Source organism: Xiphias gladius, chromosome 9 (genome assembly GCF_016859285.1).
Source record: "Xiphias gladius isolate SHS-SW01 ecotype Sanya breed wild chromosome 9, ASM1685928v1, whole genome shotgun sequence".
NCBI lineage: Eukaryota > Metazoa > Chordata > Actinopteri > Istiophoriformes > Xiphiidae > Xiphias > Xiphias gladius.
In genome coordinates, this window is record NC_053408.1 from 6065937 (window position 1) to 6093476 (window position 27540).

A 27540-nucleotide genomic window follows, 5' to 3' on the forward strand; every position below is an offset into this window, starting at 1 on the left:
TGAACTGCACCCAGGGAACATCCCCTTTCTCAAATTAGCATCCTTTCTCCAACTGCCAGTATATCCTCTTCAAATCCCCAAACCACCCTCAGTGAAGCTCACAAATGAGGCAATTAAATTCAGGGTTTCAAAATCCTTTGAACTACACCTTCCCTCTGAATCCTTTAATATTCCAACTGTGGATTGCTGAAGCTCATCAGGGCTATTTAGTACTTTGGTCACCCTTTTTTTTTTTTTTTAACAAGGACCACCAGGTCGTTCTTTTCTCTGTCATTCATTTCCTGAGGGAGAGGGAAAGAAAGACATAGGGAAATGAACATTTCAGCCAGTGAAATACCTCCTGTCTCTGATTCTTCTGTCGAAGGGTAATTTCCCATGTGTTTTCAAAAAAGGGATTAGCGCCCGTTCCAATTCCCTGTTCCGTCCTATCCCATCTAATCTCCTCTCTTCTCATGCCTATGTGTTTAGTAGGTTAGCCCCGGATCGAGTTGACTGTCATCCAATTAGCATCCAACACCATCTGACACTGTACACGTGCTTCTGTCATGCAAGTGTGCGTCTGTAAGTTCCGCTACGTTTAAAGAAATATTTCCAACACATTACTGATGCCCCAAATTTATATAGGTATCAATGAATGTGCAGTCCGAGGAGTTTGAAGTGCCAACTAAGGGAGTTTAGCAAACTTAAGAAAGACTGATGAGCTAATGAACTCTGGTTATCTGGGAGCAAAAACATGAAGATAGAAGAATGAAGAAGTCAGGAGGGGACATTTGAAGCCAGATAACAGGATTTCACATGATCTGCATTGATCCAATTTATTGCTGCCCTGAGTAACACTAGGGTTAGGCGGAATTTGATCAAACAATTTTGCCATCGACAGATCCTACCTATGTGCTTACACAAAACATTTATACACAGAACACTGCAGATGTTGCGTAGTCCAACATCTTTGCATGTTTCACGTCTTTCTTTTCTTATTTTCCGTCAAGCCATTAAAGGTAGGGTGCCTCTTTCCCCATTTGATTGTGGTCAAAAATTGATGTGATGCACGTGATACACCCTGGGTGTTTAGCACATTCACTGTTTTCAGGGAAATTATAATTAAATCCACGTTTCGGACTGTAAATAGCCCTATGTCAAAAAAGCGCCGGGGGGTTCCGTTGATGTGGACATGTTGCTACAGGTACCAATGAGCAGATTAAATCAGAATTAGGAGGTCCAGCTTGAGCGAAATTTGAAAGCTCCATGAGCTTGAAGGCTTATCAGATGCCAAACCACTGCTCTCTTATCATATATATGTACTGTATATGATATCATGTACATCATATTTACCAAGCAGCCACAAAATTAAAACCAGTTACCAGTTTTAATGTTGTGGCTGAATGGTGTATGATATATCTTATATTCCTACGAGGGCAGGATTTTAAAACTCTTGAAACATATAATGGCAGCAAATCAATTTCTTCTCAGCAATTACAGGTAAACAGAATGAACACGATTTTCCCCTGTATACCCTGCAAAGACCACAAAATCCACATTTACACTCACGATGCGATAACTTTGTTGCGGAGAAGCGGTTGCTGAGCGAACAAGCAACAGACTGTTCTCAAGCTGGATTTATACTTGACACAGGAGGCTAACAGCTGTCTTGCCATAGACACCGGCTAGGGTTTGATTTAGCTAGAAGGTATTGCACGTGATCAGGCCAAATCATGGTTTAATTATATTCCCCAGAGTAATTGGGGTGTTTACATTCTCTCATTTACTTTGTGATGTAGACCGATGGTGGTATACGTGTGTACTTACAATTTCTCCTTGTGTCCTTGCTAAACAGGAAACTACTGCAGTGCAATCACCATGTTTATGTTGTTTCATCCACTGTGACAGAGAGTGGTGATTCCGATGAGCAGAGGGTTTGCAGTGGAAAGGGCTTTGCTAGGTATGTGTTACCGAAAATGAGAAGACTGTGGTGTATGGTGGAGGCCATGTAGCACTGAGTTGTGGCAAAAGTTGCCAGGATCTACTATATTTCTGGATGCCTCTGCCTTTTTTTAAATTTTTTTTTTTACTAAAGTAGCACTGAAATGAATGAGGAGGCTGCATTTTGAGAGCTTTTGTCGGTTTGAACGTAGCTTTAGTCTACCACAGTCATATGATTTGAACTTCCCCATCAGCAACGGTCTCCATCTCATCCTCCTGTCTTTAGTGCCCTTGCCCTTATTTTCTTTACCCTCACATTTAAAGCCTCCCACTCCTTCCATCTCCCCAGTATAGTTTGCAATTGAGCACCAGAAAAGCTAACATTGAAAAATAATTTATTTCAGAAATGTACTGTGATCATATATTCATTCAGATTCTGCATGATAAGGTTTTGTTGCGTACAATGAAATCACCCCACAGAGAAAAAAAAAAAAAATAAGCAGATGATTTTTTTTTTTTTTTATCTTTTTTGTGAACTATGGGAACTAAGAACACACCACTGAGTCTTCACTATAGCGTTATGAGTGTGCCAGGCAGGCGGCTGGACGGCCAACCCTGTGTGGCATTACTCCAGGCAGTTTTACAGTTGCTGCAGGACAATCTCTTTAAAACTGGACACACAGTGAATGATCTGTAAAGCTTATGCACAAGAAGTGTAATCACACACGCACACACGCACACACACACACACACACGCACGCATACACGCGTACACACGCAATTAGCATTTGGGACAGTACAGTCACACCTGAATAGTAGTTGATTACACAAAAGGGAAAAGAGGTGAGGCAATTCAACGACATCATCTCTTGGCGCAGGCTCAGTGCTGCTCCGTGATAGTGATCAGTGACTCTTTGTTTCTTATCAGAATCACACTGTTAACATTTGAGCAAGACCAGCAGCTGTGCTCACACGTGACAGTCCCAGACTACTTCAGACAGTTTTGACACTCTTGGTTTTCAAAGCATTTTCAGTAGACTTGTGCAGAATGAGACTGATGTGTGTATATGTGAGCCAGCAGAGGGTGAAAAAATATGGGTCGGGTATGCAAATTAATTCACAGCCCATAAATGTCAGGATCAAAGGATGGTGCTCGTAGCGCGAGGCCGGCCATTACAACGCCACAGACAAGGGCACCGTAAGCAGTTCAGTCACATTTGGTGCCAGATATCATAAATAAGTGTTTCTCAATCAAGGCATCGTTGATTCACTGTAACACACTCACAAAAAGACTTAAACACTTTCACTTTAACAGATATAAACTAATTTCATATATCTGCAGGATCCTTCAGGCACAGCACAGTCATTGACATTTGACCCGCCATGGCCAAACGCTGTCCGACTTTTCTATGTATTTGTGTGCTAAATGCCAGAGAGCCGTTTCCATGGAAATGAATGATTGTTTCTCCAATGTCCGCTTAAAACTCTCCGAGCCAACACATTAAAATGTGTTTGATTTGGCATGAATTCCACATCCACGTCTGTCTTGTATCTCTTCCTTTTTTGTTTTTACATCCAGGCCATCCAGACAAACACTTGTCCTTTCACTTCCACAATATGTCTCCATCATATTGTTATATCAGTCTCCATCAATGCAGAGTCTGCGTTGACATGGTTTTGTCTTCTAGGTACATCTACTATATATATGTATATTTATATGTATGTGTTTTCAAAGATTCTTGTGACTTTGTACAGAATCAAAGAGATTACTGTTTGAATGTGTTCCAAAAAAGTAACAAAAAAGGAGGAAATAAATGTAAGCCAAAGTCATGCAAATAGTTCAAATAGCAAAATATAAGTGAATAGATGTTGCAGAGAGTATTTTATCAACCGGTGAGAGAAATCTATAGTCTACACTGGCACACTTCCACACATTAGACCAAAAAAAAAAAAAAGTGCTTCAAAAAAAGTCTCAGTGTTGTTCCACATGTATCCAGGCTGAATAAGGGGAAAAAAAACGTGAAATAAGAGAAAAAAGAAAAGTAATGGAAAAAAAGAAATACGTAAATGACTTGATTGGGTTGACTGCGCGTTATGCAATGCTATGTTCTCCATCAACACAAGTTGGGTAGATATTTCCAGAAATTTCTATGTCCTTTTCAGCATTTTTCACACAAAGGAGGAGAAGCCAGCAATGGGGGCCCGCGAGCCTGGGGCTAGACTGCTGGGGGGCCTGTAGAGGGTGCTGTGCTGGCTGGGGGGGTTGGAGCTCTGCTGGGAGGGGGTGGGAGTCCGGCTACCTTTGGGCCTAAACAGGCTGCTTTGACCCTGGGGCTGGCCCTGGGCCTGCTGAGGCTGGGGGCTAGGTGAACTGAGTTGGGGTGGCAGTGGAGGTAGGGGAGGCAGCGGCGGAGGGGCACAGTGATCCGGGTCGCCCGACTCAGACTCGGTGTAGCTGTAGGCCTGCGCCCGGGAAATGCCTTTCTGTTGGCGGCGCCAAGAGTTGTAGTAGGTGGGGTCGCTTATGTAGTGGTTGACGAAGGAGTGGGTCTTCTGCCGGTTTGGGTCCACCTCATACTCGCTGTCACTGCCCTGTGAGAGACAGCGGAAGAAAAAACATTGATTTATGGAGTTAGAATGGGAAGATTCTGCAGTGTTTCAATGGGGAACAGTTAGAGATGCTGAGGCTATAAATGTCAATGAACATGAAGTTATTGAATTATTCTGAGCAACGTCATCAAATCACTACCATCCCTGTGTAAACCATACACACATGCACACACACACACACACACACACATTTACAACACAGCACGAGTACACATGGACATCAAAAATGGTCAAAGATGGTCAAAGCATGATGACGGAAGGATGACTTGTTACTGAAGCGTGCACTGAAAAAGGACCATCAACACCAGATGGCAAAGGTCAATTTATCTCCAGGACTTTAACCAGTCAGTCACTGGACTGACCATATGTTCAGGGTATAAGATCTTTGTATCCACACCACGCCAGCAAGACGGGGTTTGGTGTTGTATAGCACGGTGTACCACGTGAAACCTTAAATGGGAATCTAAGGGAGAGGATAGGATGGGGACTAGCAATAGGAACCAGTCACCTATCAGGCTACAGACATTCAAAGCAGGCAGCCACAGGAACCTCACCAAATGCAGTGGAAGTGTATGTAGGCCACCTGTCCCATATGAAAACACCAGCGCCTCCTATGGGTGAACAAAACAATGGGTTTTACAGTACATCACCATAACAGAATGATTAAAATGGCCCAGTCATGATGATGACAATACCATAAATATGTAAACATATATGTATCTATAGCTCCTTTGTGCCATTCTGTGTGGGTGTGAAAGGCTAATAAAGGATGGGGAAAAAAAACAAAAAACAAACAGATTCTGCAAAGGAAACATAATTGATTTTAAGAGTTCACTGTGAAGGAAGAAGAATTTGTGTTTTTCATGTTTTAAGTCAGTGTGAATTCCGCTCAAGCCATCTGTAAGGAAATGATAATAATCCCCAGCACATTCTCGTCACCGACCCTCCATCTCGGTGCAGGCTGGGCTAGCACACAATTGTATTCATGTCAAGTAACATTTCATGTGTCAGACAAAAAGCAGCGTGATCGTTGAATGCTTGGAGGGTATCATTCACGGTCAGCTAAATGCAATAAAAGCAAGCTGCCAATTGGCCAGCTAGCCTGTGATTAATCACCTGGCTACAATGAACTAATGCAAAGTCGGCTTTGCCATAATTGTCGCAGGATAATTTCCCAAAAGAGGCAGGTTAGAGTATGCGTTAGGTGTACAACAAAAGTAAGGGAACAAAAGTCTATTCTTTTCAGGGCATACAGTGCAGAGATGACACTGATAATCGTGACCGTTTCAGAGGTTCTTTGTTTTCTCACCCCTCGTATTATCATAGAGCTGCACAATTCTAGGTAAAAAGTGAATCACGATTTGTTTTAATCCGAATTGGGATCACAATTCTTCTGTCTTTATTATTACAGATGCATTACATATTTTCTGCAGGAAGATGAAAAACCAATATGATCATTACTGAAATGTGAGACTCATCAAGTTTGCACAGCCAGAGTACCTGCTTCCAACAATGTAAACGACAGACATAAAAAAAAAACATTATATACTGTGCTGTATGATCTAACATGACAGTGCAGACCAAAGACATTGTAAACCTCGATCATACTCCTTTTGTTGGTAGCCAACTGTCTAATAAATCAACCTTATGAGGCTTCAAACAAGAACAGAGGCACGTTTATTTTTTTCCTCCCCCAGACTACACATACTGTGGCGCAGCCGACAGTACGCTGACAGTAAAACTTGAGTGACAGAATGTTTATAAGTTGCACACGGCAGTGGCTTATTTTATTCATAATATCTGACTCACTTCGCTTTTTATTTCACCATTTATTGACACGCACACTAGATTTGCTTTCAAATCTTCCCCGTCTCGCTGTGCGCACATCATCACGTGGCGAAGCACAGCTCCGTCATTTGTTGTAGTGGCGGGAGAAAAGGGAGCGCTTGGTCTGACGCAAGGGATCTCGCCGCTGATGAAAACACGGCACAACTGTTGTCATGTAGAAATGAGATTGAAGAGGGGCGAGAACCGAGATGTGGATTAAAAAACTGATTAATCATGCAGCCCTATATTATCATTTTCCATCCGCTCATACAGAAACATGGCTGCTGGCAGGCAATCGAAGAACACACTCCAGAGCACAGATCGTTTGCTGGATATTGCACAGCGCACATGTGATACATATGCCGGCGGTCTCAAATTTCCCTCCGCCTCAGCACGGTTCCTGTCTCCTGTGCCAAAGCCCTACAGAAAGGCTTGTTTTTAAACTTGTCAGCAGAGTTTATAAATGTCCAAACAGAAAATGCTTGGGTTGAATTATAAGAAAAAGGGTCCCGCTTTTTGACCCTCTTTGGTTCTAAACAAAGGAAAGTGACACCCCCCCCTTCTTTTCCTCAAATGAATCAAAAGCAGACATTGTGCACAGCATGGTTATCTCTCAACATTCTGAAATCTGAAATCAATTACGATAATGATTTTCTTTTTTTATTTTCCTCTATTGTTGTTCCTCTCATTAAGGGGAGTCAGGGTGTGCGATGCATCAGTGGTTGTGTGTGTTTGCGTCCATTTTACCCAGTTGTAAACACTTGAGGCCAAGCGCTGTTGAAAAGCATTCCAATCGTGCCAGTGTGTTTAGCAACACAACGACACCACATCAAGATCCAGTCACTGTGGACCGACAAGACATACTGAGCCACTTCGAGCGGTATTACCTCACTCTAAAAGAATTAACACTGCACTGAGAGATGAAACACCACTCTAGTCGTGTGTGTGTGTGTGTGTGTGTGTGTTAGTGGGACAGAGTAAGTGCAGACCAAGTGTTGACACAGTGAATTGCGTCCTACTCTTGCCTTATCGCTGCTTGGCCCTGGTGTGTGCAACAGATGTTCCGACTCTTGAAATGTTCTACGCACAAGCATACACCACTCCAATCTGTCCTTCTCTTGCTTTTGGTTCATCACCAGTCATCAACAGAAATAACTCAAGGATCCAACCGAGGCAGACTTCAGCGGAAAGGCTTCGCCTCTGGGGCAGCATGGCAGGTGAAAAAGCTCCTCACTTCAGCTCATTACAGTCTCATTACTAGAGCTGAGTTCTGTGAAAGAAACAGACTTTAGGCATGAAATGCAGCATTGCACCTCTGCCTCCAGGGAACCACCATCTTGTTTATGTAAGGATACCGGTAAGTGAGACACATGCCTGCCTGCCAGTGTCGATTGCTAAACATTTTTTCATTATTATGATGTTAAATTAAGCAGAGAAACAGATGAAGAAATTGATCCAATTAACTAGTGAAACTTCTTGACAGTGGTGTGTTAGTGGTGCTAACAAGGGAGGAGGAGGAACAATGTGGGAGATAGAAAAAAAAGGAGAAAAGCATGGAAATGGAGGTGTATCAAATATGGGCCAAAATGAGTATTTATTGGAGATAAGGCAGGTGTTCAGATAATCTATTTTAAAGAACTTTGACCTTTGACCTCAGCAAATGCTGTCATCTTAGAAGGCGTTGAAGCTAGTCTTGTGTTTATTGCAGTTATGGCTAAATTTGTTCCATTAAGCACTTTACAATTAACCGATTATTGAAACGCTTTGTGAATAACTTTCCTAAGGTTGACATAATGGCACAAGACTGAAAAAAAAATAACAATCTTCTGGCTAGCAGGGCTCCCATCCCCCCCAAACATTGATGCATACCCCACTCCCACAGAGTGGGTCAATCCTTTGTCCTCTAGTTATGGATTATTTCAAGGAGGAGGGGAGAAAAGGGGGACTGTCTATGTCACTCTCATTGATGAAGTGAACACAGCAGGGTCCCCCAGAGACAAAGACTATAACACTATATGTGGGGCTGGAGGGGGATTAAAAAGTCCAGAGACATTTTCAGTACACGTATTTTTGTTTGGTTTTTTAGCTATTTCTGTTCACAAAAATAGGAATGGGAAGGTATGTTGTGTCTGCATACCGAAATACCTGCTGCGTCAAGGCAGGGATATAGGCCTCCTTAGCAGCTCCAATCCCCGCTACTAAAATGTACATAGATTCATGAGAACAATTATATTCAAAAGGGATTTGTGATTTTGTTCGGCATTAGCGCCGTCTCAGACTGGCGGACTCACTTCAACGAGAGCAATGGAAACGTGCAATCGTTCTGGTTTTTCCCCTTAACATATCATTCGTCTCTAGTTTGAGGGCCTATATGAGTTTGAGGCTAGTCTTAATCTGCATCATCCCTCCTTTCGCCCGCCGTGTCTGTGTCTCTCCACCCCCCTCTGTTTTGCGCACATGCCATAAAATGATTAAAAAATAAAATGCAATTCATTTGGGGTCATAATTTCCACTTATTCTGGGTTATGAGATCACACCTCAGACTGGGCCAGTCGAAACAAAAGGTTGCGTTGTCACTAGAGACAATCCAAACATTATAGACAGTATTCTCAGCTGAGCCCTAGCCAAAAAAGCTAGAGTTGCCCAGAGCGAAACAGAGGGGGGGGGGCGTATGAGAGAAAGCAGACATTTTCATTTCTCCCCCATGGAATGCCACTCTGCAGAGAGCATAATCTACAATCCCTCTCTGACTCAGAGATGAGATCACCTGTCCTCGACTCGGTTTCGGCCTCAAATGAAAAACAAAGACACTGCCACAGAGACAACCTTGGAAAATGAGAAAGCCTTTACGCTGAAGCAAAGAAGTCAATAGGCCGCTACCTGCAGGGGAGCAGAGCAGTAATGGTGGCCTTGTTGCCTTGCTAAGTCAAAGTTAGCTTCCTCCAAATCCCCTCTTGAGGAGGAGTACAATAGTCAATTTATACCTGCTGGTGGAGGCCCCGGGGATTAAAGAAGACAGACAGCACAATGTCATACTGATAGCTCAGAGTTATCCGCTCAATAAAACTTCAAAGCGCATTCCTGGATTTTTCTAAAGCACCGTTGGGTGCTGATATGGTGGCCTGTCAGGGGTATCGCAGCGGAGCCCTGGCGTAACAGGCAGGGCTCTGTGTGTTTTATCCCATCAAAGCTAACGTCTGCCCCTCGAATGTGCAGTGTGGCAGCAGCCGGGCGTCGTCAGGGAGCAGTTACTACATTAGGGCCGTGTTTGACAACGCACAAGTGCGAACGGTAGACGCGTCAGACGGCTGACGAAATGCTTCATTTGACGGGATGTTATCATGCTGCGAAAAGGTCCTGTCCATAGCGATTAATTGGGGGGAGATGTTCATTTGATCTGGAAATAGGACTTAGATCTCGATAAGGTCAGGTGGGGAGAGATATCTGGCGGCGGTATTCACACTAGGGATGTATTTAGCTGAGAGATGTTCCTAGATAATTTGGGAAATGCCTGAAGTAAAGAATTCCTAGATGAAAGAAAATACTGAAGGAGGTCTGAAAGCAAGGGAATTCAGGACTACTTCCCGTCCTGATGCTTTCATCTGACTAAGCCTGCAAGAGGGTTCACCCAAACCAGAGAGGACTGTTTAGGGGGGAAAACATAAACTAAAACAGACAAACATATATGAATGTAGGGGAAGAAACAATTCAGATCAAAGCTCAAGGGGGGATAAAGGAAAAAACCCACACTGAATAAACACAAAACTCAGAAAATCCGAGACATGAGGGTGGGCAGCACACGGCCTAATCCATGGAAAGACAGAAAGGGGCAGAGAGAAAGGCACAATTTATCAATTACACTCACTTACTGGGAAAAAAGTAGGTGGCTCAGCACATAGCAAATGCCAGAAGCCAGGCACTCTAGCAATAGTTGTTGGTCATTTATCAGTCCTGATAAATGCTGCTCCCGCTCAGAAGACTCTAAAAAATTCAAATAAGATTCAAAACTAAGATTTTTTTTTTTTTACTATTTAGTAATGAGGCTTGGCTCCAACACAAAAGAAGAGCTAGGGTGAAATATCAATACAGTACCCTAGTTTTGAACAGGAGCGATTTTTTCCTGATTCTGACCTTACTTACTGAAAACTCAGCAGGAAAGTTGTATACGCTGCCGGGATGGAGCAGCAACTTCCAATACATAACTAGCTCTTACATAAATCTTGCACAGTGCATCTGCCCCTCACTGCCCTACTTAACAAGCGCTGCGGCTGAGTGCAGCGGCCTCGGTCTCAGGTGGACGTTTTGCCCTGCAAACATCCCCCGTTCTCCACAGGTCAACGTTCTCCACAGGTCACTGCCTGGTCTAAAAACTGCTTTGCCACCAGTGAGCAGAGTCCTCAATCTCTTATCTCTCCATGCGCATTACTGCAGCTATATCTTGTGTCCTCTGCAGGTCAAATGCATTGAGGTGGATGACAGACGGCACAACATGTGGACAGTATGAACTGACACAAAACAATGTACGGCTGACGATGCAGATCTGAATTCCTGAGGAATTCGAGGAGATGACTGTGTGCACACAGAGACAGTCAAACATCTAACAAACACACTTTATGCAGACGGATAGTGGACTTTTTACATACAGAGACCATACAAGAGAGAGCATAAAAGCGAGTGTTGCTGCTGCACCTGTGAGTCTGAGATTTCAGAGGGTTTTTCGGTCAGGCTGCTGCTCTCTGCAGGGATCAGGTCGTTGTACTTTGTGCTGACATCTTCGTCGGAATAGTGAAGACTGCCTGGACTTGGCCTGGGAGGAGATCTGGGCGAAAGATAGAGGTAATAATTCAGTTAGTTGTTGCTTTGCCTTAGCTAAAGAATTTTCTAACCTTTCGTGTTTCTTGCTGCATTGGACTGTCTTGTATTGATGTTGCCCTGTTCCTAAATCTCAGCTGCTTCGCTGAGTACAATGCTATCGCAACAGAAACAGAAACTAAATTATGCAAATGAAACCTAAGTTGTGGTAATTGCTTACTAATATGTGAGACACAACAGCAAGCGCTTCCCATAAAGTTCACATGTATCACTGTCTGTGTGTGTAGGAGTGCAGCTGGATGAGAATCATGGGACACTCATGAGATGGCTGCCTACAGTCAGTCTCTCCCGGAATGAATAATTCCCCCCCGATTCGGTACTCAGTGTGGGCTGTAGAATGTCAAACCACTGGGCCCCTTGTGACTAAATTATAAATTGAACTCTTGCGGTGCTCAAGGGGCCATTACACAAATGGCGGCAAATGTTATCAGAGCCTACGTGAGCGATGGCATGGATTAAACTGTCAGCAGCATGCTGCGGCGATCAAATTTGTCATTCAGGTGTAAGTTTAAAGAGTGTAAGTGATGGGACTGTGCAAAGGGAGGATCCTTGTAGGGGAGTGTGGAGTGAGAATAGGGTCCAGGAGAGGTGCTGAGGGAAACTGAAGCTGAACGAAAGAAGGAATGAGGAAAAATTAGAGCAGAGAAAGCTGAAATACTGGAAAAACAATTCCTAAAATGGTGTGCTCTTGTGAGGGGTTCATTAAGTAAATATGAGAGGAAAAAAAAGCTCTTGGTGCCAAAGCTCCTCCGTACTTTCCAGTGTCCCCAGTCCTGCTAAACAAACACCCATCTGTTTCTACTGATTGGTGCTGGTTTGGCTTGAGACTACTGGGACATACTGACTCCTGTTGACTTTCCAGGCCACAGTGTTGGCCGCTAATCGCTGCCAGTAGAGCTGCTGCGGCGCGCACGGCCACTTTACACGTCGAAACTGCATTTGCACAAGCATTCTCCAAATAAACATTCTGAAAGCATTTCAAAAATGCTGCGGGCAAAATCCAACAGTTTTCACAAGGGGTGGTGTTTTGAGTGTGGTGTGGACAAAATGGAAATCTCAACAGGGAAATCACAAAGCAAGCTGTAATTCAATTAGCCTCGTGAGTTATAATAAACTAGATTAGAGTTAATTCACTTACGTTTAGCGGAGGAGTGGAATGTGTACAATAGAGAGCCATTTGTACGGTATACAATGTACTACAGATTGTGCGATATCTCATGTGTATGTATGAGGATGTTCGACAGAGCTCAAGAGTCGCAGTCTATGCAAACATATTATATGACTTTGCTGACAAGTTACATGATGGACACTCCTTTTCTGCCTGTGATGAGGGCTGCAGTACTCGCTACACCGGACAAAACTCTTAAGTTACACAGAGAAAATCTCTCTGTCTCCCGGAGGAAGTGATTGCTCAGTTTTAATGCACTTTGGGAAACTCGCATATCAATCGCAGTAAACAACACAACGTTCATGGATAATTATTCCAGTTATGGGTTACTGACCAGATTTATTTTTTTATTTTTTTTAAATTCCAAAAATATTACTAAAAAGGCCAACTGCAATAATTCCTCAGAGCTGAAGGTCGTCTCAAATTACTTGTTTTGTCAGTGCAAAAAGTCCAAAACCAGACGATATTCATCTGACGATGTTGTAAAAAAGGGAACTAAGTGAAATATTTGACATGGCTGTTGTTTAAAAAAGAAAAGCAATAATGGGAGAAAGAGGAAGAGGACATTTGTACTTTGTTGTTGTACTGGCACACATAAAACAACCGCAAATAAACACACTAAATATGATTTGTCTGCATCGTCTAAGCGTTGAAGGAGGTGTGGTGATGTCTATGCATACCTCAGGCAATATTTTGGTCATGTGAAATGTTACAATCATATTGGCGTGGGGGAATTAAAAGGGAATTATAATGAATTATGAACAATTATCTGTCTTATTAGGTGTTACTCCCCCTGAAATAGTTGATGAAAAGGATGAATGTTTACTTCCTACACTGAGAATAGCTTCTCTAAAATAATTACAGGAAACTGGAGGGAAAAGGGAAGCCCAAGTATAGACAAATGGGAAAAAAAAAAAAAAAAAAAGTAGTGGAGCAAATTACTAGCATTGAGAAAATCATGGAGAAAATCACTTGACTGTTTTGAAGCAAGATGGTCTAAACAGCTGCGCTGCTTGAGGTGAAATCATGGAGGACGTGGATGAAATTAATGTGCACAGGCGCGTGCTGGTGGGTGTATGTGTACTAAAGTATATACATGTCTGGAAATGCACGATATATTGCACATGTACGCATAAGTTTATATTTCCCGTCTTTCCTGATGTATTACTGTAAATGCTTACTGGGCTTCGCACATTCTTTTCTTTTCTTGCTCTACTCTTATTACAACTATTTAAAACATGATTGGTGGCTATGCACGCCGTAGTATCATAATTAATTCAGTAAATTAATTACATTAAATAACACAAAGGTTTTTTTACACTAATTTTCTGTAGCATGTTAAAAAACAAATAATTAACGGCGTTTACAAGATGTATATGACTCAGTGCTGTGTAGTAGTTTTTCAGAGTGCTTCCATAATTCCTTTCCCAACAACACCTTACTTGAGTGTTAGTGTGACATAACCTTTTAAAATAACGGCCAATTAAAATTTCCCCAGATGCAGTTTTTTCCCAACATGCAGTCCAACTCACAAAACATCACAACAAAGTCTTAATCGAGTCTCTGGGTTCCGAGCTGCGCTTATTCCCAAGAGGTCTCTCCACCGTGACCTTTAGGAACTCGGATTTGCCAGCGGTTCTTTCAGCGAGCCCCCTTAGGACACAGTCAAACAAAGAGCTGGAGCCAATGTGAAGGAATGCTACCGTGAGCCCACCGGGACACTGTGGTAGACTGCGTGTCTAGAAACACTGAGGAAGCTCGGCCCGCTTTCAGCTCGTCTCCTTGCCCCTCGTACGCTGTCGCTGCCGAGGTAAGGCGTAAATTATTTATCAGCTCTCTCACGTGCACAGAGAAGGGTCCACTTAATCCTCTCCCAGCAAACTTCAGCCGACAGTATGTCGGGTAAGAATTGAGAACCTGGGGGTGAAATCAAGCCTGCCGCCGGTCTGTACTCATTACCAGGCTCCCTTCTTGCTACAGTGGCATGTAGGGACTCATTAACGTGTCTGAAGTGTTCAAGAGCTTTGTCACTCAAGAGTGTATAAAACCATGTTGATCCACACTGAATTACTTCACAGAGACATCCTTAAACCCCAAACTGGTGCGTCAAAGTAGGTTTCAAACTTCTGAAAGAGACTGACACAAAGCCACTGAGGAATGATGCTGTTAATCCTTCCCTCTTTATCATAACAACAGTTAAACATTGATCTCCTGGATGAACCTCAGCCCCAAAACACATTTGCACCCCTGTGTGTGAGTCCTCCAAGCAGGAGTTTATGCACTGTCGGGGTGTATTCGGAATGCTAATATCTGTAGGACCACATACAACCTAAAGTGTTTTTTTCTTTGTTCGTTTGTTTCTTTTGCCAGAATCAGTGACGTGCTGTGCAAACAAATACCTCAAGCATATGCAAACGTTACTATTCTACTGTTCTTGGCATCTATTTTAAAGGGCTAAAAAGGCATATTGACAGTTTGAGTAGTGACCGATTAAGCTGTCACTTACCAAAAGTGAACTGCATTGACTTCCCCCGTGATGCTGATTGAATTCACTGCCATGCATATTGGCCCTTGTGTTAAACTCTGGACGAATCATCTACACACAGAGAAAATCTCCTTCCCCAAATCAAACATAAATGGCATTAGCTTTCTGACACAGCTCTGAATTACAATGACTGCAGTGGGATTAAGAATGTGTTTGATTTCTGATCCCGGTATCAGGCAGAGGACTTCATCCTGTCTTTGGTATTCTGAGACCGGAGATCAAGATGCGGCATTAATCTATAATTGGAGGCTCAGGTGTCGGGATTTGAGTTTCTCCACTATGGGACTAGTTGAGAGAGTGGTGATTTTTGAAAGTACATCTGTGCATTCTTTCCCTCCCAGCCTCCCCCTTTCAAGCCAGAAACATAATAGGAAGCTGCCTGGAAGCGCCTCAAAGACCCGGACCTGCTTTGATCTGTCCTCGGGGTCACACTGACATGCGCCAGTACAGATGCGCACACCCAAATAAATTTATTGCAATCTCATACACAAGACAACGTGCTTTTTCAATACTATGGACATGCAGACTCATGCACATATGCACACAGAGTTGAGGCTTATCCCTTTCAGGGAAACATCAGAGTGCACCTGTCTCCTCAGTGAGAGAATGATATGCTATCCAAATGAAATAAGTCAAGGCTGACAAACCAAGACAAACTTTTCAACTATTTTCAGCAACATGACTGCAGCTGTCCCTAAACCCCCCTCTTACCTAAACAGGTTCTAATAATTTAATACAAAGTGCACAGTCTGATCCAGAACTGGATTTAGCACAGGTGTCGATCAGAGTGATTGGTTTTAAACAAGTCCAAGTTCATTAAAAGAGAATCTGTCGTGAGTCTGTTTATATGCCGCTTTTAAATAGCAAGAAGGGTGGATTTCAGCCCAAGTTGTCAAGAAAAGGGTTTTCTTTTTTCCACAGAGCTGAAAATCTTTTCAGGCATGAAGTAGATTTTCCACGGATAACTCAATTCTTTCACCATATGGTTATTTAATTTTGACTTTGAATTAAGCTTCTAATTTAAACATCATCCGTACTTTAAATTTTTCTGGTTTACAAGATGTCAGCGTGCGGATCACTGACCTGGTGTAGACGCCGTTCTTCCGGCAGAAAGAGTTTTTCACAGACAGCCGTCGGTTATTGAGTTCCAGAGCGGGGAAGCGTCCCTCGTCCAGGCTGACCATGTCTCCGTGGGTCAGAGCGTTACAGTTGGAGTTGTTACCTGGACACACGTATAGAGACACTGTGTGACCACAGGCCAGATGGACAGGCAGGTTAATTTCTGGGAGGAAGAACGCAACCGATCCATGACATGGTCAGTGAGCGAGTTAGTGAGTTGGCGAACAAATTTGGGAATTAAATGATGAAATATAGAGAAATCATAGAATATTAACGCCTTTCTTTAAATTTTAACAGGTCAAACCTTGAGACTTGACTGTCAAGTCCAGGTAAACTTTTAAGTACTCAGTTTTGTGACTTTGAGCAATAGTTCATCATCTTGGGAAATATGCTTATTCGCTTGCCCAGAGTTAGATGAGAAGATTACTACCATTATTTGTAGCTGGAGCCAGCAGCTGATTAGCTTCGCTTAGAATTTGAAACAGTGGGTCGAGCTAGCGTGGGATGTTAATTTTTGAGTTTTAAAGGTGCCGGTAGGTGGATTTTGTTACCTTCAGACAGAGCAAGGCTAGATGTGCACCCCTGTTTCCAGTCTCTGTGAGCTAGGCCAACCGGCTGCTGGCTGTAGCCCTATTTTAGACCTGAGAGTGGTATCGATCTTCTCATCTAAGTCTTGGCAAGAAAGCAAAATAACCCCATTTCCCTAAACATTGAACTACTTCATTTGAGTCCAAGTCTCAAGCCTTACAGCTTTGCTCTTTATACTCTAAGTATGCATAAAAACACAAAATGACAAAAGGGAAGTTTCACAATGACGTTGATAATAAAAAAAAAAAAAATGTGACAAAAATAATACAAAATATGATTCCGAAGCAATTGGGATTTTTAAAGTTTCAGATAGACCATGGATATGAAGCGCAAAGGAAAAAAATTTACAGGTTAAAAAAATGTATTAAACATAGAATAGAGACATTTTATCAAATATCTAATGACAAAAGATATTTCCTATTGAATAACATCACAAATTCAAGGGTACAAATGACACCTGTATATGCAAACTCATGGAAATGCATGTACAAAATTACTTTAGCATATGATAAATGAGTTTGCCTCTCTGTGTAAACACTATCTGTGGATTACACATAAACAGTAACACAACTATTTTGCCTCAAACGTAAATGTCCCTCATGATTAATCAAACAGCTTGTTATGCTGCTCTGCAGTAAATCAGTGTTTGGGGAGGCTAGCGCTTGCCATGTAACAGGTTAAAAACACTTTCAGTCATCCCAAGACTTGTAGGGGTCCAGGACCTCCATGGTTGCTCCAGGGCTACTTGACATCAATTGGTGGTTATGCAAACACACATAAAAAAAGACAAACCACTGGGTAGGTCCAGTGGCTTGGGCAAGATTCCTAGAGGGGGATAAGGAGGCTTTGAGAGCTTCTTTTTGTTGGTTGTGAAGGAACCTCTTTTTTTTTTTTTTTCCCCCCCACTGTCAGTCAGAGAGATGGGCAGTGACCCACAGGGACCCCCTCCATTCCCCTGCCTGGCAGCTAAACAGCCACTGCAGAACTGCTGAGCTGAGGGAAATACCCGCTGTTGTCAGAGCTGCACTGAATGGACAAGTATGCCCCCCACTCCCACTTCCCTACTTCTCTCCCTCTCCGCCTTTTTGTTCTCCTGCTACTCAGTCAATTATCCGTTTCATACAAAATCAGAATATACATTTCTCAAAAAAAGTTGCTCTGTATTTGAAAACTGCAGATCATCATTTCCCCTTATAAAGTGTTACTCTTTTATAAGAAAAAGTGAAGTCATCAAATTCTTGGCCCTCCGTGCCACTGGGTTACAAGTGAGGTACAAGTCCTCTTTGATTGTTAAATTCTCCATTTAATTGTGAAATTGTGTGCACTCACCTGATTCTGACTTCTTGGCATACTTTTTGCTCTGCCCCCGGATAATGAGGATGAAAACCAGCAGCAGGATGAAGATGAGCCCCACAAGAGCCACCACGACCAGGAACCACCACTCCTCGTAGAAAGGCGCCACTTTTTGGGCTGGATAAAACACAGAAAATTGGAATTCACTGTTGTGGAAACCATCTGGCCATATTTCTGTGATGTCTGAACGACCCTAGGGAATTTAATTTAGTCTAAAAAATTAGTGTAACTCAATTTTGCATCAACAAATACATAAAATCTCACCAGAGATAGAAGGAGAGGGCAGACTTGGAGAGCCGTAGCCATAGTCGTTCACTCCAATTACCCGGAAGTCATAACTGACCCCTTGCTTTAGGATATCCATGTTGAATGTATGTAACGTTGCTTCCTTGGGGATGTCCTTGATTAAGATGTCCCACAATCCCTCATCTGTAAGGGAGTTTAAGTTGTAATTTTGGTCAGAGGAGACTATGAAAGTCTTTGTTAACAGGTTGTTTGTTTGTTTGTTTGTGTGATATAAGGCTCCGCTCTGGCTGGCAGCTCCCAGGGTAATTCATAATTCCCACAAATATTACACAATCCATCAATGTCACTGCTCCCGTAAAATTTACAGCAACCAAATCTACATCATAAATAGTGATGCAGCCATATTTCAAATGAAGCAATGTTAGATGGCTCACTGCTTGCTTTGAAAACCCTGTCAGAGACCATTTATTACACATCGCTGCTTGTAAACATCAATGTAAATTTGACTTCTTTAATGGGGTACACAAACATAAACAAGCACCAGAGTTCATCTGTAATGTTGCTGATCTCTGGCGAAAGTTACAAAAGCTGGTGTAATTTGATTCAAAAACAAATCATCAAGTGATATGAGACTGCAGAGAGTTATGGCCTTTGGCATATGCAAAAGAGAGGATGGGGGGAGTGGTTTTTTCCGGGGCTGGTTTCACCATCCTTATTGCGCCCTGGGCATTGACCTTTAGCTAAACATTATCATCCAAGAGTCCTGGCTAACGCTCTTTAAAATCTAGAACTAAGTATTTCCCTCAATTTTCCCTCAAAGGTCGTGAAACACATCCCACCCTGTGAGTCACCTACCATCCATCACCTTCTTAACCCGGCCTAGGGGTGTCAATCACAACTGAAACCGGATGCTAGTAGTACATACTGCAGCACCCCGATCGCTAACCCCATTAAAATACCTGGGACACAGACACTGGGGCAGCAGATGTTGACACTTTACGGCACTTTCCTTAATTCCTTCCTCACTTTTCCTTCAAGGAGGCAATAAGGCAAAATTTACAAATTCATGACTAAAGTGGTGATCATCTGGTTACCTGAAGGTCTGGCCTCGATGACGTAGCGTGTGATGGGTGCACGTCCTGGATCCCCACTGGTCCAGTGGATGGTCAGGGCTGAACCGTAGCGTGTGATAAAGGGCTCTCCAGGGGGTCCTGGGGCTCCTGAGGACGAAAAGTAAAGTGTTTGAGTAAAGCACTTAAAACCAATAATTTGAAATAAGAAAAAAAAAAAAAAACGTAAACAAACATCACTCCCACTACCTTCTCCCGGGCCAGTGGTGATATTGGCCTCGACCTCGGGCCCGTAGATGAAGGTCTTGGCCCGGATGCGGAACGTGTACGTGATGCCATCAGCCAGGTCTTTGAGCTTCAACCAGAGGGGCCCGCTCCCCTTCACGTCCACCGTGACTGTCTTACTGACGCCTGGGGGGGAGGGGGAGTGAAGACAGTCGGCACAGGCCACTGAAGACTCTAGACAAACACACCACATTTAGAGCAGGTCTTACAGAGGCCAGGCAATGTGGGAGCACACTCAACACAGGCAAACACACAGACGCAGTAATGGAATTAGTAGTGGGAAATACAGTATGTTTGCAATTTGGCACTGTAGTCACGTATTATTTATGATGATAGCAGAAGATATGTAAAGGTTGCAATGACATATGAGCTGTTTACGTCAAGGTGATGGTTATCTTACAGCTCAAGAAAATGCACACCACAAGATTTTGACCACGTTGAGTTAAATTGATATAAACAAAAGTCAAATTCTACACAGGTTTTAATTCATAATCGTAATGGATCTTGTAGGGTGCATAATTTATGGAAGCCAGCAGCCACTTTAAGCAGAGAAAAGGGTAATGGGTAAGAATGAGGGCTTACCATCTACCGGCGTGCAGGGTTCATAGACCAGACGGTAGCCCTCAATGATGCCATTAGGGAAGGTGGGCTCGCCCCAGGACACATTGACAGAGGTGGTAGTCAGCTCACTGAAGTGAATGAAGCTGGGAGCACTGGGAGCTGGAAGACACAGAGGTCAAAGGTCAAAAGAAGCATTGGTAATAGTCAATAAACTAGGTATAGGTATACGTAAGGGAATTTGGCGATTTCCCAGTGTCTTCCAATATGTGCATGGGAGGCCATGCGAACCAAAGTGTCTTTGCGAGAGAGAGTGGCTCAGTACAGAGCTCGTAATAAAGATAAGCTACGGCTAAAGGATAAACATAAAGCAAAAAGTTAGGATCAAAGATTTGTGAGTTCGCTTACATAATAATTGTGAATACTTTATGTCAAAACTGATTTTGAAGCCGTTCAAAACAAGTTTGGACACATCTTCCACAAAGGACAATGAGTATGACCATGTTTTGAGAACTAAAACAAAGTATTTTGCAAGTCAACTTGGCTTAATCCTCTGTAAATGATTATTTTCAGTGAATATTAAACACATCGTGGAACTGGCTTAACCCGCTCGCGTTGTGTTTTTTTTCTTCACACCTGGGGTAGCCAAAGACCCGTCCCTACCCTATCTCGGATTTGGCTTACCCTGATATTCTCACCCTAATCCTAACCAATCATCACTCTCCATGCCTAAATCTAACCAACCCGGCCAACGGAGGCAATAAGTACTGGCCAATCAGAGGCATGGTAGGGGCGGGTCATCTCCAACCTTGGGTGGGGAAGGATATAATGCAACTGCGGTAACCTCAACAAGACAACTTTTTAAGATAACCCCCTACAGGCAAACAACATAATCACCATGGAAATCAATCTAAAACATCTGCACCACCTATAGATTATGTATTATATATGTCTTTTCTTTTCTTTTTCTTTTTTTTTACAGCTTTTGTTTTCTTTGTGGGTTTGGCAAACTTGAAAAAGTGATTACTTTCCTCTCAGCAGGTCGAAACTGCTGCTGCTGCTGTTACTTTTCTAACTGCAGATCTAGAGCTGCATTTCTGAAATTGTTGGCGCTGCAGCTTTCTCACTCAATGATATTGGCTGAGACTGGTTGAGAAACTTTGCAGTGTGTGTCCTCGTTCACCAGTAGAACTGCCTTCATCAGGTCAACACCCCATTTTTTGCCATACTGTATATACGTTAAAAGGCTAGACATAATTTAAAATACTGCCTGACCTGGGTCATACTAATTCACAATCACAATGGCCATTCTCAGCCTCTGGGGCCCATTACAGCCGGTTGAGCTTGTGACACCACTGTGCTCAAAACACAGTTTTCCCTCTTGTCTTTAAACTTGTTGAGCAGGAGCTGAGACGCTTGCAAAAGACAATGTCTCTTTGTGTTCTGTAAAGATGGGATAACTATTTCCATAGTGCTCCTCCCTCCTCCCCCTTCCAGCTTGTCATCTGCCTCCTCTCATGACACTGACCCACAAGGCAAACCAAGAATCTGTGAACACCTTCTTTTTCTTCCTTTTTACTGGTCTGAGATGCAGTACACAAAGTGCACCGAATTGTCAGAATGGTTTCCTTTACACAGGGCTTTTAAGAAAGAAGACCTATCATGCCTGTAGACAGAAAGCTTGCTCGAAGGATCTTCATACCATCTACTTTTCAGACAAAACAAGAGATTCAGCATTCAGAGCGGGTTTGCTGATTAGGAACTTCTGCTCAGTGTGCGGTTCCGCTAACATCGTTTGGCATGCTGACAGCAACGATTAGCATCATCCTTACATCAAATTCTTTCTTCATGGCTGACTCATCCACTTTGAAAAAACTGTCAGGGCTCTCCAAACTATCATCGGCACCACCACCAGCGCATAAATATGACAAATGAGTGAACATGGCTGTACAAACTCAAACTTATCCGCTTTAGTCATGTCATCCTGTTACCTCATTTGTCTTAAGCTTGTCTTGTTTTGTTTTTTTTCGGTACCTCTCCATCATATGTTCATTCATTACATACAGAAATATTTGTTTTACTATATTGTTTGATTGCAACAATCCTCACTGTTGCAATCAATCTTAGCGAATAAAGAATGTGCATGTTTATCGGTACGCAGTGGTTTGATTTATAGTACCTGCTTGCTGAGTGCGTCCCCTGGTTGGTGGGCTGCGGGGCCCGTCCCCAGCAGCGTTGAAGGGGGCTACGCTGATCATATAGGTGGTGTAGCCAGTCAGGTTCTTCAGTTTCACCCCTCCTTCAGGCATGAACAGGGTCCGTAGCCGCTCTGTCTCATTCTTACGCTGGAACTCCCAAAAGTAAACCTACGTGGAATAAGAGAGGCATAAATAAATATTAATGAGCGTCTACAGATGCTGTTCAGGGACAACAACTACATCGCTATAAAACTCAGTCCCATTTCAAACTCCCTTGAGGAAGACAGGCTATTTAATTTTACTCCCTATAAATGTTTTCTTGAGCAACAGACAAAACATTTTATTGAATGTCCCTGTGGCAAACAGTGTTAGTTAAAAGTGTAAAAAATGTGCATTTAATGGTGATTAACATCAAATACAAGTATTTGTGTTGTACATGCAGTATACAAGTTTCTTGTGAACCACAAAACATTATTTATAAATTTATACAACGATAAAAAGAAAACACACACAATATTATTGCTTTATTGAGAAGTGAGTCCAAAAATGTGTTGCTCCTGGGCCCAATATCAGTGTTTGCTGGAGATTTTAAGAAAAGTGTTAATCTGACCTTGTAGCCCTGGATGTCTCCATTCTGCGCGTCCACAGGTGGAGGGTCCCACGTCACGTCCAGCTGGGTGGCTGTTGAGGACTGAATGGCCACATTCTGCGGAGGGGCTGTCGGCACTGTCGTCACACAAACATACCATGATCAAACATTAAAAGATCTATTTTAGTTTTTCTGTCATCGCCAGTCTGCTCATTGTGTACAGAGCTAGCATCCCGGCTTAAAGCAGAAAAAACCCGGACTTGTTCAGCCCACAGAGAAAAGCCATGGGATTTAATAAAGACACATTACGCCTGAAACATTAGCATGCCTCCAAAGGAGGTAATTTCAACAGCCAGGTTGCCAGGAGAGACTGCTTTATAAAAAAAGCCTGATCCGATTGCATCGAGGGTGGTCAAATAATTTTGTGGTTGAGACTGTGTTAATTGAAATTACAGGAAAAGTACATACCTGCTTCTCCCACAAACACCTCCTGTGGTGGGCTGGTTGGCCCCTCACCCACAGCGTTGTATACACTCATGCGTATCTCATAGCGCTTGTGTTTACTTAGCTCTGCAGTAGGAGTAAACAGGAGGGGATATAAAGTTAGAAATTACAATACAACACCAAACTGTGAATTTTACTTTTTAAAAGTCGATGTTGTTGAACAGGTTAGAAATATATAGCCCTTTGCTTTTGTAGTGCTTATCCAAATAAGCAGACGTGTGCAAACCAAGGAGTATGCCGGACTAGGCAGACTTGTGGACTCAGTGTCCAAGAATTTCTGAGCACTGAGTGCTTCCACTGGCCCCAGTAGAAGTGTTTGTACCAATTCGATGTTAATATAAGCAACCAAATGTTTTGTTAATTTGCTCGATGCTCTCGATATTTTCCTGCATCACTATTTGGAAGTACTTGAGACATATGGTGAGAGTCAAAGAGAGATAGCTTTTTAAAAAAAAAAAAACCTATTTAGTTTGGGGATTGAATCATACAGTACACATGTTCTTGTGTGTGCTTACGTGAGACGGAGACATAACAAAACTTACTGTCCAACTCATACTGCGCCAGAGTTGAGTCACTCAGATTCCGGATACTGTAGGGGGCTGCGGAGGAGAGTTGGAAATAAAAAGGTGAAATGAGAGGGAGGTAATGGAGAGACAATACTGTTAGTGACCAAAGTCTAATATTTTCATTGTTGAGAAGGCCATCACCACTGTCGTAAAAAAACCGCACATAATCACAGTGATCGTTGCTCTGAGTCCCAGCCCCAGAATGACTCAACAAGGGTAAAATTATAGGCTAAGTTGCACAGAGCAGTAGAAACAGAATGGCTCCTGAGTAAACCTAATATTAGCCCGCAGCTGATAGCTAATGATCACAAGCTGAAATGTTTTGCTGTGAAGTGTCGAGACCAGCAGGGAGATGTTGGGAACAGAATTGGCCTGTGTGAAAGTTTTGCCCTGATGGAAATAATGGTGCTGTTGACACATAAAGGCCAGGCAGGAATAATCAACCGCGATAGAGTTTCATAATTGTGGGAAAGTGTTGCTGAAGTAAAGTGCAGAAAAATGGCACTTTTTATTTTTTATTTTTTTGCTGAATTAACTGTGATGAGCGATTTCTGTCCTGGGGTACTTTATTTGAATTCATAACTTCAAATCACATAAATTACATTTACAATGAATGCAACATGCCGGCAGTCGTTCTCAATGGAAATGTTATGCTACAAAATGTGTTTGTGTAAGAAAATCAGCAGCGTGAGTGGTAGAGTAATGCAGTTCGCTGTGTTAGCTGCACTCATTCCTCACCAGTGAGCTCAGCCCAGGTGGACACACTGTTGATGGTATGAACAGAGTAACTACGCAGTCGGTCATACAGCAGCTCACGATATCGAATCCGAAAGCCCAGTAAGATTCCGTTGATCTTCTCCTCGGAGGGGGCCTATAAGGGGAAGAGATGGGGAGTTAAGGTCTAGTGTAGCAGGTCCCTGCAGAACTGAACTCCAGGAAAAGCCTAAAATACTGCCTGTGACCCAGTTTTTCACTTACAATGAGGTCATATAAATTGAGATAAATTTTACCTGCATGTTCTTCTTCATCACCCTGTGTTTTGTCTCTATACCTACCATCACTAAGAGGCCTACAGTAACTGAAAAACCCAGACTTCTCCAAAAGAAAAAAAAGAAAAGCTCCACTAAGACTGAGCTCATCCACAGGTGAGTAACGCAGAGAAATCCCCCATGTCTGAACATGAGCGTGCAGGCCCAGAGGGGAGCAGGAGAGAGAGAAAACAAGTACCTCTCTATCCTTATAAACTCAACAAGTGTTCGCTATAAAAGTAAAATTGTGGCTTGGAGCCTCCTGTTTTCCTATTTATGACCTGTTAATTCAGATGTGGGTGTGGGAGAGGGTGGTTTTTTTAATTTTTTTATTAGACACAGAGAGAGTCGAGGGTATGTATAAAAGAAGTGCAGCATCCAGTCTAGAAGTATAGGCCAAACCTGTCTACTGACCTGATCTCTGATTAGAGGTCACTTTCTCAGACTTTTGTGGAGTTTGGAAAGGATGAAACATAAGAAACCCAGTTGCACTGTCTCCTCTTACCTGCCAGCGGATCAGCACTGACGTTGTTGTGTGCGGCGTGACGGAGAGAATCGTGGGTGCTTCGTCGGGCGCTGAGGTGATAAAAGTGAGACAAATGAGCTAAATTGAGCTGAAAATGTGCACAATTCAAGATTGCCAAATCAATCCATGTGCAGTGGCATTCAGGGAGCATAAATACACAAAAGCTAAAACAGAAGAGCCACTTGACGGATGAGTCAAAAAATAGCAGCTGGAAAGATCGGTGGAGCAAACACTTCTTTAGCTGGTTAAAGCACAGTGGGGCACACTTTGCCAAGGTCTTAATGCTGCCCTCCGGTCTCATGGCAACTGCAGATGGGTGCGCACATGACATCACCTGCTGCCTTTGCCAGTAGTGTCTGCTTCACGACAATAGGTTTATTCATGCAGACATTAAACTCTTGTCATAGTGATACAGAACAAAGCCATACCTTTGGCTTGTTTTTCTCTTTTTTTACATTAGTGTATATTGAACCTACAAATACCTACATAAAGCATACAGTATATTTAAGATATTACCACATTAAACAGACAGAACAGACTGTTTAGTTTTTAAAGGAATAGTTTGACATTTTGGGAACTATACTTATTCCATGTTACAGTTTGTTCAGGACTATTTCTGAGTTGACACTGAGTTCATCGGCCAACCAGGGGAAGCCACTGCACCCACCAAGAGATAGTCCTACACGTAACTCTGCATAAAACCGCACACATGTCATTTTTACACTCGGACAGATTAAACAAACGACTTGAGTGGGCTTTAGAGTTGGTCGGTGGAGTTGGTTACCTTCGGATAGAGCCAAGCTAGCGGTTTCCACCTTTTTATGCTAACCTAACCAGCTGCTGGTCGTAGCCTCATATCTGCCTTACTGACATGAAAGGGGTATCAGTCTTCAGACCTAACTCTCGGCAAATTGAGCAAATAAGCGTGTTTCTCAAAATTGTGAACTATTCCTTTAGGATCAAGACAATTTACTCATCAAATATTTCACTGTGAATAGGGATGATTTCTCATGACGTCACTCTTACCATCCTGTAGAGTCGTGATCGCTTCACTTTCCTCGCTGTACTCACTGTCCCCGATGTCATTGGTGGCTTTTACTCTGAACTGGTAGGATGTAAAGGGCTTCAGCCTTAGGGATGGAGGCACAGGAAAGCACGTTAATCTTGATGATAAACTGCGGCAGCGGATCTTGGAACTTTTAAGCCGAATACATCAAAAGAGAAATGTGGTCTTACTGTGAGAGCTACGACCTTTAAAAGCAAACCAAAACCCAACTGCTGCATTCGCTATATTTCTCTCCTAATATCCTAAATGTTTTTTTCCTAGCTTATACCATTTCTTATGTTCTAAAACAGAACAAAATACCCTGAAAAAAATTAATTCAATGTAAGTATAACCGTTGATTTGCCAAGTATACTACAGCTAAGAGAATATTTTAGAGAATGTAGCAGTGGGGACGGTGAGAAGACAGATTGTTTAATTTAGTATTATCCTCTTCATCTAAAGCCAATGCGTGCGTTGTAATAAAGGGGATGAAAATTAACCCCCGACTGTACAAAGAAGCCGTTAACTGATAAGTACTCTCTACCTGGATACTATGTAGGAGGTGGCTTCGTGGTTGACGGAGGCAGAGTGGACCGTCCAGTTGCTCTGCGGAAGCTCTCTGAGCTGCACCGTGTAGTAACGCACAGGGGACAGGCCGTCGCTGCCGGGCTCCCACGACAGCAAAACCTGGCGGGCCTGAACGTCTTTCTGGGGGACCATGGGGCGGCTGGTGGGCTGGGGACGAGCTGGAAGGATGGACACACAGACAGAGGCAAACACAGAGACAGACACAGAGACATTGGGAGAGGGGTTGGATGAGAGAAACAGGTAACTGATTTTGCCAAGAGGACTAAAAGAAAGGATGGAAAAATGAGAAAAACATGCCTCCTACAAATGGTTTGGGAAGAAATACTTTTTACTTA

General features: G+C 42.9%; 1 protein-coding gene across 4 annotated transcripts in view; it reads right to left on the reverse strand.

Annotated features, from left to right (window-relative positions):
• Positions 1-1558: 1558 nt before the first annotated feature.
• The window catches only part of sdk2b (sidekick cell adhesion molecule 2b), a 259607-nt gene continuing 233625 nt past the window's right edge, over positions 1559-27540 (reverse strand). The window contains exons 30-46 of one of the 4 annotated variants that reach the window (XM_040135138.1): positions 27162-27363; positions 26599-26702; positions 25552-25622; positions 24757-24889; positions 23995-24051; positions 23417-23518; positions 22970-23085; positions 22341-22527; positions 20186-20323; positions 19568-19729; positions 19343-19468; positions 18267-18431; positions 17979-18119; positions 16026-16164; positions 11047-11176; positions 5085-5141; positions 1559-4512 (exon numbers count right to left, since the gene is read on the reverse strand). In XM_040135138.1, the coding sequence (XP_039991072.1) occupies positions 4090-4512; positions 5085-5141; positions 11047-11176; positions 16026-16164; positions 17979-18119; positions 18267-18431; positions 19343-19468; positions 19568-19729; positions 20186-20323; positions 22341-22527; positions 22970-23085; positions 23417-23518; positions 23995-24051; positions 24757-24889; positions 25552-25622; positions 26599-26702; positions 27162-27363 (2453 nt within the window). In that variant the 3' untranslated portion in view covers positions 1559-4089. Of the gene's footprint in view, positions 4513-5084; positions 5142-11046; positions 11177-16025; positions 16165-17978; positions 18120-18266; positions 18432-19342; positions 19469-19567; positions 19778-20185; positions 20324-22340; positions 22528-22969; positions 23086-23416; positions 23519-23994; positions 24052-24756; positions 24890-25551; positions 25623-26598; positions 26703-27161; positions 27364-27540 lie in introns of all 4 variants that reach the window. The other 3 variants (XM_040135137.1, XM_040135140.1, XM_040135139.1) reach the window with 3 other exon arrangements.